This window comes from Diadema setosum, chromosome 17 (genome assembly GCF_964275005.1).
Source record: "Diadema setosum chromosome 17, eeDiaSeto1, whole genome shotgun sequence".
Taxonomy (NCBI): domain Eukaryota; kingdom Metazoa; phylum Echinodermata; class Echinoidea; order Diadematoida; family Diadematidae; genus Diadema; species Diadema setosum.
Genome location: NC_092701.1, coordinates 24081005 through 24094718, shown reverse-complemented (window position 1 = coordinate 24094718; position 13714 = coordinate 24081005). Strand labels below are relative to the sequence as shown.

General features: G+C 37.2%; 1 protein-coding gene across 1 annotated transcript; it reads right to left on the bottom strand.

Moving 5' to 3' along the window:
• Positions 1 to 203: 203 nt before the first annotated feature.
• LOC140240549 (gem-associated protein 4-like) lies at positions 204 to 12122 on the bottom strand. The gene is made up of 4 exons (XM_072320314.1): positions 11999 to 12122; positions 11434 to 11638; positions 3520 to 3659; positions 204 to 548 (listed from the first exon to the last, which is right to left on the bottom strand). Exons 1-4 carry the CDS (start codon positions 12056 to 12058, stop codon positions 204 to 206), a joined length of 750 nt encoding a protein of 249 aa, XP_072176415.1. The 5' UTR covers positions 12059 to 12122.
• Between the last annotated feature and the right edge of the window lie 1592 nt (positions 12123 to 13714).

Below are 13714 nucleotides of genomic sequence, written 5' to 3'. Positions count from 1 at the left end.
TTCACTAATAAATAATCATAAGTTATTTCTGATCTAATATTTTGATTCACAACGAAAAAAAAAAGAAAAAAAAAAAGGAGTGACAACTCGGGCATTTTTTTTTTTTTTTTTTTTAATGTCTTGGTCTGAGTTGTTGTTTGCCATAATCGCACATTGTATTAGCTGACAAATTTGAAAGAATCTTGAGCGAGTGCTCAAAAAGTCTACCTAACATCAGCAAGTAAACTGTATATCTTGAGTTGTAACATTGCTTGATGCTCGCTTCCTGGCATCCACGATAAAACTGAACAAAGTGTCTTTGCTTGCTGCCGTGCTGCGTTGGAGAGGGAGGAATCTCCAGGGTGTCTTGTCATCAAGTCCGCTGCCTGGGAGACCAGCTCCAGGCACCAGACGAAGAGGAGCTCGCTGGAGGACGGCGGGACACACCCGGCAACCTTGCAGGAGTGGCAGAAGAGCTGGCCAATCACAAACAGGAATGCAGATGGAGCGAGACCAGCGGCATCAAGCAGGTTGTTGGCATAGATATCAGCTGACAAATTCAAGATATCCTGGGCAGAAAGAAATCAAACACTCACAGTGTGTACTCATCAAATTTGCAACAAACACGACTCCCTCTTTCAATTACAGTATTTGAATGATTACACGATTTGTTTTGGTCACTGAGGAAGCATTAAATGCTTGATATTAACCCGTTCAGGACAGACTGATTTTGCTACAACACACATTTCCTACAGACACCTGCCCGAGTATACTTGGGAATCCTCCTCGACGGGTTAAACAACTGTGGGACCAATGGCTCCAAGTTGATTATCACAGGGACTAGGCAATCATTATCATGTGCTTTTCCAAGGGACACAACCGCTGCTACCAGGGAACTTGTCCAAGTTCTGGACTTTCTTTTTTTCTTCTTTCTTTCTTTTTTTTTTTTTTCAAAGCAATATGATGCAATGATACAGCCATGCCAGTAGAGAGTGTTGGGCCCAATAAAGCCGTGATCAGATCCAAACATGATGCCCTCTACTGGCAAGGCTGTAGCTGTATCATCACATCTTATTGCTCTGCACAGGAACAAAAATCTAGAACCTGGAGTACCAGATATATTGAACCAGGGACCTCATGATTGATAGTCCATGGTCCCATCCACAGAGCAACATCCATTCCTCTTGGCCTGGCAGATTGAATGAGAAGTTTTGTCTAAACGATATACTGTGATACAGGCACCTGCCATGGCAAGAAGTGACTATTATAATACCTCCAAAATGAGAAGATGCTGGGAATGAAGTATGTTCTTGGGGACATATGTAGAAGAATAGATGGGTAAAAGTGGATAAAGATATTTAAAAAAAAAAACCACAACAACAAAGACAAACTGAATCTAATTCCATGTATTCTGCAAGCTAATCTAACTACAGCTAATTTCCTACATGTTTTCTTATTCTTTATTACACATCCAGTGTCAGATACTTCAATGCATGTTACTGGGTACATTGGTCTTTGAGCCATATTATAAAATTTATGAATTCAGCATGTGAGGAATGTAAAACAGAAAGGAAAATCTGCAATATTCTTTGAAGTTAGCAGCAAACTGTGAGATGGTTGTTAATGAATCAATATCACCCTGAATAAGAATGCAAGATATATCAAATATTCACAATTTATGTGCAAAGGCAAATCTCTAGAAATGTGTTTAAGAGGGAATGATTCCCGAATACATAATATGATGCATCACACGTTACCCCGGGTACTGTAGTACCCCGGGTTACCGCATTGTGTAGCGCCACCTCACGTCCACTTGAGGACAGCCAGAGAAAAATGCATGCACTGTGTGTGCGTGTACATAGTCATTAGGTCCTACCATACCCCTGCATGTTATACCATGCGTGCATGGCACGCTGTGATACCACTAGCGTGTGCTTCAGTGCAGTGCAGTGCAGTGGCTAGCGCAGGATAGCTCCAGCACCAAAATAATTTCCTCTTTTTGGCACCCAGGACACAACCTTTTTTAACCCTAAAAGGGCCGGGGGGGGGGGGGGGGGGGGGCGGAATACGCCCCCCCCTCGACGTTTCGCGCTATAATTCTATAACGCGAGAAGGCCTCATCGCGAGGCTTCTTGACTTTCTTCGTTCAAGTCTCGCGCAACTTTTGAGACCAAATTTGCAACGTCCGCGCATACTTTTGCGAAGCCACGCCCATTTTTGTAACGGAATGTCGCTCCAAAACGGGCACAATTTTGTGATTTTGTGTACATTTCCTATGGAAAACAGTGCTCTGTCATGAAAGGCATAAAAACCTGATTATTTTTACAATTAATCACTTTCATTGATTAATTTTGTGCTAATTATGGTAGAAAAGTGGTCAGTGACAATTTCCAATGAAAAAAAAAAGAAAAAACAAAAGTTGAAAAACAAAGAAATACATAAGAAATTCTGAAAACAATAAAATACATAAGAATTGAAATGAGTTTTGGAAGTTTTTGTGATGTACAATTGTTGAATATGCTAAAACAGATTTACAGATCAAAAATTAGACTCTCAATGCTTTTAATTAAGCTAAAATATCACCTTGAGCTTAATTTGCATAATTAATTAATTAAAATTAGAAATTGATTGTTTCAAAAAATCTTATAACATAATCTTGTAGATTATGACGCGGGTCTCACGCATGCAAAATTTCATCGCGATCGCACCACCGATGGCCGAGATCTCAGGGGGGGCGGAATCCGCCCCCCCCCCCCCCCGGTCTGAGCATAGCCAAAAAAGCCCGGCCCCTTTAGGGTTAAAAAAATAAGTAATTCAACAAAATAACTGATTTTTATTTGGTACCCCGAGATACCATTTATGTCATCATATGCTGATTGAGTGAAAACATTCATGAAGTTTGATGAAAATTTGACAGTAGGTTTGCAAGTTACAAATTTTTACAGCTTCGGTGCCACCACGGCTGGATGAGACAACAATTCGTGACATCACTGCAGAACAATGATAGAAAGAAAATATATAGGGAATTCCACAATTTTTTTTTTAAAGTACACATTTGCTTGACTTATTACTGAAAATGTTAAGGGTAATTTCAAAGAGGTAAGTCAAGTGCCCTTTCATTACACTGGAAAAACGAAAATATGTTGAAGTCTCTTTATATTTTCATTATATTCTTGTCCTGCAATATCATCACAAACTGTAGTTGAAGTCTTCTCATCCAGTGATGGCAGAACTGAAACTTTACAAATTCCTAACTTTTGAACAGACCGTCTAATTTTCCTCAAACTTCACTGGTGTGTAATCCTAATACTGCTGCATACTCTCAATCCACATATATGTTTATATTTGGGTATAATCACAAACTGGTGTGGTTTTCTCATCTAGCGATGGCTGAACTGAAACTTTAAAAATTCATAACTCTGAACAGACTTTCAAACTTTCCATAAACTTCACTGATGTGCTCTACTAGTATTGCTGCATGCTCTCAATCCTGTCTATATTTGGGTATCATTTACTTTTAAATGAATTTTCTCCTATTACCTTCATAATGTGAGCATAATTCTTGACTGCCTGATGCCAGACCTGTGGAATCATCCAGTCAAACTGACAGACCTTGTGATTGGTCAGAAATTGAATCGTCGTGGTGAAGATCTGACACAGCAGAAGTGGGCATCGGTACACTGTCCACAAAAAATGAAATTGAGAAAATGTATGATACAACTGACTGTTAGCTGTTGATGTGATATACAGGCACTTGGTTCTTTCAGCAAGTGAAATGTTCTATTTTGAAAGAAAGAAAAACCAAACCCTTACATCATTTTAAAGTGGCCCATAGGCACTGCTGAACATACTTGGTATAATAATATGCCACTGGAATTTCTTTCATTCCTGTTTTCCATCAAAACAATATGAAGTTTGAATAGTTGCTTTAATAATTTACAGATTACCCTTCATTGTCAGTCTATAATACTTTTAGTGTGACATAAAGCTATGTTGGTCAATATCATGTAAATACTGATTTTCATGACCAATGACACCAAAAATGGCAGTTTCCAATGATTATATTTTATTTTATTTATTTATTTATTTATTTTTTTTTTTTGGGGGGGGGGTTACATATAGGTTTTACAAGAAGTGTTGTCAGATGAATTTTTTTCCTTCTTTTTCTTAGATAAAATCCCCTTCGGTTATTACCTATTCTACATAAAAAGAAATAATGAAAAATAAGAATAAAAACAAAGAAATAGAAAAGAAATAAAAAGCAAAAAATACACTAGAAATTCATTTAGATATAATATTTTTCTCATAAATTCTTCACAATACAACAAAGAATATTTAGACAAAAAAATTAGCCCATTTGAAGATTCATGGGGATTTAGACCTTAAAATCTGATGCACAAAAGATATTAAGCATAAACTAGCAAAATTGGCATAATCTATACAGAAATCGACCGTGCTTCAGGAAATATCAATGATTCATTCTTGGAGATTATGATAATAAACATAATATGCAACATGCATTCTGATTTTCACCATGATCATGCCATCAATGGCTGAGATCGTGGGGGGGGGGGGGGGGGGGGGGAAATAAGCTTTCCAGGCCAAATTTTCTGTCTTCACAGTAGTGACAGAAATCTAACAGATTGCAACTTTGTGAGTGGGAGAGTGTTATGTGAATGTGTTGAAAACTACTGTGCAGTATGTCACAATGTCATTCCCTTTTCTGAAGCTTTTAACAGTTTATCATTATTATTATGGACCACCATCTTCACAAATTCTTTGTAGCTTTTAACAGGTGTTTACAATCAAGCCAGTGTCATTCCAGTGTCAGGTGCATCTGAGTGAATTTCACATCAGTTGATCCTGTCAACAACTTGCAACAGAATGCTTCAAACAGCAGGTGTTGTATGTACCTTGCACCATGTCTATTGTCAAGAAATAATGAACTATTGATTTCTACATTCTTTTGGTTGTTTTCAATAACATAAAATGTACCATCAAGTTGGAAAACTGTTGTTTGTTGACAGCATACTTGATTCATCATATTGCACAGGTCATCAAACTTCACTATCTAAAGCATATCATATCAGCTTGTCTACTTGTAGCTCTTCAGCAAACAATATTAAAATCAAATTAACCTTAAAACTAGAATAAATTCCATTAGCCTTAAATACTACTAAAAACATATATTATGTTATGACCCACTCAGTCATTTGATTTCTTCTTCCATACTTCTCAAGCAGTACTTTATAGTTTTAAATCAACTCCACAAGTTTAGTCTATGTTCTGTTTTCAAAATATATACAATAGTGTGGCCCATCACATCAAAAGGATCCGAAAGTCACAAACTGCTGAGCCAAGAAAATCGAGTTTGAAGTCAGATCATCAAACTCGGTCAAATCCATCGACTTGCTGTTTTTGACATAACTTAACTTAATAAAATTCCGGGAAGGGGGGGGGGGGAGGGGGTAGGGGGTGCATTACGGCCCTGTCAAATTTATGTCAGTGCTTCCCATGCCATTTCAAAATGAAATTCATGACTTATTTTCTGTGATCCTTCCTGCACGTTTTGATACCAAATTTATGGTAATCAGACCTACAGTATGGGTGTAAGATTATGTTATTAACCAAACACATGTTGCTGAAATTTGGTATTTCTACTTATGAACTGTGTATAAGCCTATGGACAAAATCAGAAACTTATCCAAATTATGTAAATACTTTCTGGGAAATATCATAACTTTCTCATAGTTTCCAATAACTTTGGCTTGTATGTATAGGTTTTACAAGAAGTGTTGTGAGATGGATTTTTTTTTCTCAGATAGTATCCCTTTTGATTATATTAACACTTCTAGATAAAAAGAAGCAGTGAGAAACAAGATAAAAAACAAGGCAAGTGCCAAAATGTGTCTTACCCACAAATGTACCACAACACATTTGTAAAAATCTAACTTTGATTGTTATAAAGTGGAAACAAGGCAAAGTGTTAGTACAAGAACTTTGTAAAACAAGACAGAGAAATACATAGGAAATAAAAAACATTAAAATACACTGGAATTTAATTTTGATACCACAAGTTTTCTCTCGTAAAGTCTTTAGAATACTCCAAAGAATATCTAGAAAAAAAAAAGCCCATTTGAAGATTAATAGGGATTTTTACCTTAAAATGTGATGCACAAAAGATATTAAGCATAAACCAGTAAAATTAGCATAATTTATAAGGAAATCGACCATGCTTCAGGAAATATCAATGATTCATTCTTGGAGATTATGATGATGAAATGTAATTGGCAACATGCATTCTGATTTTCACCATTGTCATGCAATCGATTGCCGAGATATGGGGGTGGGGGGGGGGGGGGGGCGATTAGCTTTCCAGGCCAAATTTTCTGTCTTCACAGTAGTGACAGAAATCTAACAGATTGCAACTTCGTGAGTGGGAGAGTGTTATGTGAATGTGTTGAAAACTACTGTGCAGTATGTCACATTGACATTCCCTTTTCTGAAGCTTTTAACAGTTTATTATCATTATGGACCACCAGCTTCACAAATTCTTTGTAGCTTTTAACAGGTGTTTACAATCAAGCCAGTGTCATTCCAGTGTCGGGTGCATCTGAGTGAATTTCACATCACCAAAGCCTGTCAACAACTTGCAACAGAATGCTTCAAACAGCAGGTGTTGTATGTACCTTGCACCATGTCTATTGTCAAGAAATAATGAACTATTGATTTCTACATTCTTTTGGTTGTTTTCAATAACATAAAATGTACCATCAAGTTGGAAATCTGTTGTTTGTTGACAGCATACTTGATTCATCATATTGCACAGGTCATCAAACTTCACTATCTAAAGCATATTATATCAGCTTGTCTACTTGTAGCTCTTCAGCAAACAATATTAAAATCAAATTAACCTTAAAACTAGAATAAATTCCATTAGCCTTAAATACTACTAAAAACATATATTATGTTATGACCCACTCAGTCATTTGATTTCTTCTTCCATGCTTCTCAAGCAGTGCTTTATAGTTTTAAACCAACTCCACAAGTTTAGTCTATGTTCTGTTTTCAAAATATATACAATAGTGTGACCCATCACATTAAAAGGATCCAAAAGTCACAAACTGCTGAGCCAAGAAAATCGAGTTTGAAGTCAGATCATCAAACTCGGTCAAATCCATCGACTTGCTGTTTTTGACATAACTTAATCCTATTCTAACTGGGGGGGGGGGGGTCAAATTGACCCCCCCCCCCTCGACGTTTCGCGCCACGATTTCGCAACGCGCAAAGATTTTGCCGCGTCGTTTCACAACTTTTTTCATTGAAGTCTCCCGCATATTTTGAGACCAAATTTGCGACGTCCGGGTGCACCGTTTTGAAATTACGTAATGTTTTGCATATGCATGTCAACCAAAAAACAGCTCAAATTCATGATATCGTGTGCAAATCCAATGCAAATTGTGTTTTTTGGTTAAACGGATATAAATTAGATTATTTCAACTTTTAACCATTGAAATTAATCAATTCCAGTGTAGATAAGCCTGAAAAAGTGCCTGCAACAAATTTTGGCAAAAAAACAATAGAAAACAAAAGGTCGAAAACAAGAAAATACATAAGAAATTAACAAAACAATAAAAAACAAAAGAAATTGATTTCGATTGTGCTATTTTTTTACACAAAAATTATTTGATGTGTCTTGAGGAATTCTGACACAAAAACTTAGCAATCCTCCAGTCTTTTTAATGGAGTTATAGGTGAAAATATGATTTCATGCACAAATTTGCATAATTAATTTATTAAAAATAGAAAGGCAATATTTTTCTATTGTATGACCATGTAATCTTGTAGTTGACATCCAGCTCTATCTTCAGGCAAAATTTCACGGCGATCGCGTGATCAGCGACCGAGATCTGAAGGGGGGGTCAAATTGACCCCCCCCCCTCAGTAAAAACTTGGTCTCAAATAGCCCAGTTAGAATAGGGTTAACTTAATAAAATTCCGGGGGGGGGGGGGGAGGGGGGGTGGGAGGGGGTAGGGGGTGCATTACGCCCCTGTCAAATTTATGTCAGTGCTTCCCATGCCATTTCAAAATGAAATTCATGACTTCTTTTCTGTGATCCTTCCTGCACGTTTTGATACCAAATTTATGGTAATCAGACCTACAGTATGGGTGTAAGATTATGTTATTAACCAAACACATGTTGCTGAAATTTGGTATTTCTACTTATGAACTGTGTATAAGCCTATGGACAAAATCAGAAACTTATCCAGATTATGTAAATACTTTCTGGGAAATATCATAACTTTCTCATAGTTTCCAATGACTTTGGCTTGTATGTATAGGTTTTACAAGAAGTGTTGTGAGATGGATTTTTTTTTTTCTCAGATAGTATCCCTTTTGATTTACATATTAACACTTCTAGATAAAAAGAAGCAGTGAGAAACAAGATAAAAAACAAGGCAAGTGCCAAAATGTGTCTTACCCACAAATGTACCACAACACATTTGTAAAAATCTAACTTTGATTGTTATAAAGTGGAAACAAGGCAAAGTGTTAGTACAAGAACTTTGTAAAACAAGACAGAGAAATACATAGGAAATAAAAAACATTAAAATACACTGGAATTTAATTTTGATACCACAAGTTTTCTCTCATAAAGTCTTTAGAATACTCCAAAGAAGATCTAGACAAAAAAAAAGTCCATTTGAAGATTAATAGGGATTTTTACCTTAAAATGTGATGCACAAAAGATATTAAGCATAAACCAGTAAAATTAGCATAATTTATAAGGAAATCGACCATGCTTCAGGAAATATCAATGATCCATTCTTGGAGATTATGATGATGAAATGTAATTGGCAACATGCATTCTGATTTTCACCATTGTCACGCAATCGATTGCCAAGATATGGGGGTGGGGGGGGGGGGGGGGGCGATTAGCTTTCCAGGCAAAATTTTCTGTCTTCACAGCAGTGACAGAAATCTAACACATTTCAACTTCCTGAGTTGGAGAGTGTTATGTGAATGTGTTGAAAGCTACTATGTAGTATGTCACAATGTCATTCCCTTTTCTGAAGCTTTTAACAGTTTATTATGGACCACCATCTTCACAATTCTTTGTAGCTTTTTTACAGGTATCTGCAAAAAAAATACCCGATTGGCTAATCAGCATCATCACTAACATTCCTGTGTCAGGTGCATCCGAGTGAATTTCACATCAGTTGATCCTGTCAACAACTTGCAACAGAATGCTTCAAACGCAGGTGTTGTATGTACATTGCACAATGTCTATTGTCAAGAAATAATGAACTATTGTTTTCTCAAATCTTTTGTTTGGTTTCAATAACATGAAATGAACCATCAAGTTGTAGAACTGTTGTTTGTTGACAGCATACTTGACTCATCATATTGCACAGGTCATCAAACTTCACTACCTAAAGCATGAACTACCAGTTTGTCTATGGGTGCATTTGTAAGATTTTTCTTCTGGCCACAAACAGTGTTTTGAAACACTGTTTCTGGCCACAGTGTTTCTAGCAAGAAAAAAAAAATCTTATAAACACTAGCCGTGATTTGAAACAGTGTTTTGAAACACTGTTTGGAAACGCACAAAATAGTGCATTTTAAAACAGTGTTTTAAAAATCTTATAAACGCAACCGCGATCTCAAACACTGTTTAAATGACGTCACAATCCCTTGTGCGCGCCCTGTTTGACCTTTTGCTGAGGAACAAACTGCGCAGAGTGAGTTGTGCAATGGCACAGTCTGAGCAAGAGCCCCAACAAGCTCAGGGAAAAAATCTTATAAACAAACAGTGTTTTGAAACACTGTTTCTGGCCACACAGTGTTTCTAGCAAGAAAAACAAAATCTTATAAACACTAGCCGTGATTTGAAACAGTGTTTTGAAACACTGTTTGGAAACGCACAAAATAGTGCATTTCAAAACAGTGTTTCAAAAATCTTATAAACGCAACCGCGATCTCAAACACTGTTGAAATGACGTCACAATCCCTTGTGCGCACCCTGTTTGACCTTTTGCTGAGGAACAAACTGCGCAGAGTGAGTTGTGCAATGGCACAGTCTGAGCAAGAGCCCCAACAAGCTCAGGGAAAAATTCTTATAAACGCTCTCCTGACAAAACCGTGTTTCAGATCAGTGTTCCAAATCAGTGTTTCAAAACAGTGATTCTAGGCACGCAAAATCTTATAAACGCGGCCTATTTGTAATTCTTCAGTAAACAATTAGTCAAATGAACCTTAAAACTAGATTTAATTCTGTTAACCTTAAATCTTTACCATTGACCAAAGTCAATGACATGGAATAAGGCTAACACATCTCACAAGGGTTCAAAATCAGCAGTTTCTCTAGTAGATCTCTAGTGGATCTTACCAGGGGCATAAAAATCAATTTTTTGATGTGCAAATGCAAATTTCTTTGAATGGTACATCTTCAAATCTTTTGTCTTCTCACATGCATTCAAAAATTTTCTTGCTAATCCCATAGTACACAATAGCAGTATGATTCATATACAGCACTATTCATATGCTATGAGTTGTTTAACTTGAAAAATACACTTTTAGTAGGCTTTTGTTTTATTTTTGTCCACTCAGACTTGGTAAGAGATGACCTTCAGCTGCTTCCTTGGTCAGCCAGAACATATGTTAACAGAGCTGAATTTCTGTTTCAGAGGTTGCATATTGCGAATGTCATGCAACATTCATTTCATATTATACTATGTTGTTACCCACTATATTATTTGATTTCTTCTTCCATACGTCTCAAGCAAAGCTTTATATTTTTTCAAACCACTGCCATAAGTTTAGACTATGTTATGTTTTAACAATAAATTCAAGCTTTAGGCATGAGACTTACACATTTAGCATATCTATCTGTTTCACAAAAACACAAAAACCTAACAGGGCTACCAAATGAGACTAGTTTGGCATTGCTCTGCTTGTGTACTTTCCGACGCAATGTGCATTCTCGAAAAACTTCACTGACTACCTTACTGCCCTGACTTGTGAGTCCCAGTTTGAAAAATTTGCTCGCTCTGCATGGCACCTCAGAACTGATTTAGCCGCACAAAAAAAAACAAAAACAAAAAACCCTGGAACATACTGAAGTATAATGCGCTCCAAGGAAATGTCAAAATATTCTGAAATCCTTGGTAAACACATTCCATGATATTACACATATGTACTAGTACTACACCAACACCAGGCTCAAATACAGTGATTCTAGCCCTCAGCTATACAATTTTAAAATAGCCCAGGCTATATAGGGTTACTAAATATGGAAATCTACACCACTACCGTTCAGAAATTCAATCAGACTGCTCTCTAAGGGAGTTGAGCATAGGGAAATGTCCAGGTTGGTTTTGAAACAATTCACTGGTTGACATGACACAGGTACTGGTGTCTTGGATAAAAATACCCCAGGGGATGCTGCATACCTGTCATATCAAACATCGGAAGACCTGCCACAAACTCGGTGGAGTAGGCAGTGTCCAGCACTTCATCCACTATCAGCTGCTCCAGAGTCCCGCGGACGGCCTGCCACTCACTCATTGTGCAGCTTGGAAGGACTTGACACAAGGCGAGGCATACTGCCTGGTAGAAATCCTGGCTGGACCTTGCCAATAGAGTCTTGGGTAAATCCTGTCCAATATCAGAGCAAACACACAAGGAAATAAACACTTCAAATAATGCCACTTTATTGTCAAACATCATTACTACTACTAAGTTTAGTAATATTATTAGTAGTAGTAGTAGTAGTAGCAGTAGTAGTAGTAGTAGTAGTAGTTGTAGTTGTTGTTGTTGTTGTTGTTGTTGTTGTTGTTGTTGTTGTTGTTGTTGCTGCTGCTGCTGCTGCTGTTGTTGTTGTTGTAGCAGTAGTAACAGAAGTGGAAGTAGTAGTAGTACAAGAGGTAGTGGTATCGCCATCACTGCCATAATAATCAATACAGTGCGTAAACCTCTCAACTGCATACAAATCCACACAAAACTAAAAGTTCTCACCTGGAAGAAGAGGTCTCTCACTTCCACTGAAATACAGCAGCCTTGAAAGAAGGCTATCATCAGAGTGCTCCAAGCCAGGTAAGAGGGCACAGAGTCTGGATGTGGAGCAAGTGATGAGTAAGGGAGAACAGTGAGTAAATGTATACTTATAGTCATTTGGCATTTGTAATTGTTTGTAATTGCTGCTCATGATGGATTCAGTGTCATTAGCCCTACAACCTTATACTGTACTTGCAACACCGTACAACATAACATCTTTATTTTCTTGTTCATGCTAAAGCAATACTATATGGGGATATATGTGACAAATTATGCACATTTGTGCCCCAGAACCTAGCCTCACCACAATCAAATGAAGTGATTTTTTTTTTTACTGAACAAATTATAGTTACACTGTAGGGCTCACATTATCACCGCATAAAAGAAACTGGATGCCAATTAAGAAGTCTCTGATAATACTGAAAGAAATTGAGATGATATTTTCACAATTTACTGTCACTTCCAGGAGCAGTGTAATCTATATCACGACTTTCCATTGATGTCCTCCCGTTGACCGAAAATTGTTTCCATGAAAAAGAAGGAATGAATGAGGGGTCCATTGCCTGATAAAATAGAAAAGACTGATTGGTGGGGGGGGGGGGGGGGGGGAGGGGGAAGCAAGACGAACAAGGTAAGGTAAGGTCATTTCATGCAAGCTACATACCTGTACTCTGCTTTGACTCTGCAGCAAAGGATTCCATCACTTCAGCCACATACAGAGCAATGTTCTGCATACACATAAAAAAGGGACATACATCAGAGCACATACATTGTATAATTAACCCTTTCTGTACCAGGGACTTTGGACAGTGTACACAATGTTATGGGATTTACTGTTACCTATTGGCACTCATGGCAGATATAGGCTTAAAAACTAAAGCAATTCCACTGTTGTGCACAGTCTTGAATGGGATGCCTTTGCTTTTCATGCAATCACTATCTCTGCTGTAAGAACATGGTCCTTCTCACTGAACATTTTGATAAAGCTCAATCACCTGGACCACAGACCAAGGTGGTCTGACCTTCAACACTCACTCTCTTGACAAAGGAAATAATTATATAATTACTTTTTCTTCATTATAAACTAAAGCACTTGCACCCTGACTTGTTATGATCCCTTGTGTGTCTTACATAACACATTTTGTTTTCTGGTGTGTATCAGATTGAAAAGACAGATTAGAAAACAAAAAATAATCGAAGTGCTGCTTTTGGCATTCATATATTTCTGAGATGCCTAGCAACTTCCTGTGACCTTTTGCATTGTATCCTGGTGTATTACAAATATTTCTTGATGAAATCAAATTTACCACGACCCTCTTTACAGTAGCCATCCGTCTACAAAGAGTTGTTTTTGTTGTGATTTTTTTTTTTTTTGAGAAAGAGAGAGAGAGAGAGACCACAACACACAGGTTTGACTGATAGATGTCTACTGAATTTGCCCTTTAAAAAAATGCCTTTAAACTACTTGATTGGTCTGACAAGTTTTCACATTTTCTCAATACTTAGAACCAAATTGTATGGACTATAAAAAACAAAACATATGAAAAGAGAAGAAGAAAAACCAACTATAAACAAATAAGCCAAACTACAAAGACACCTTCTTGCATTCAGGTTCTACGTCAAGGAAGAGAGCGTCGACCGTCAGTCTGGTTAACCAGTCCATGTCTTCTGTCTCCT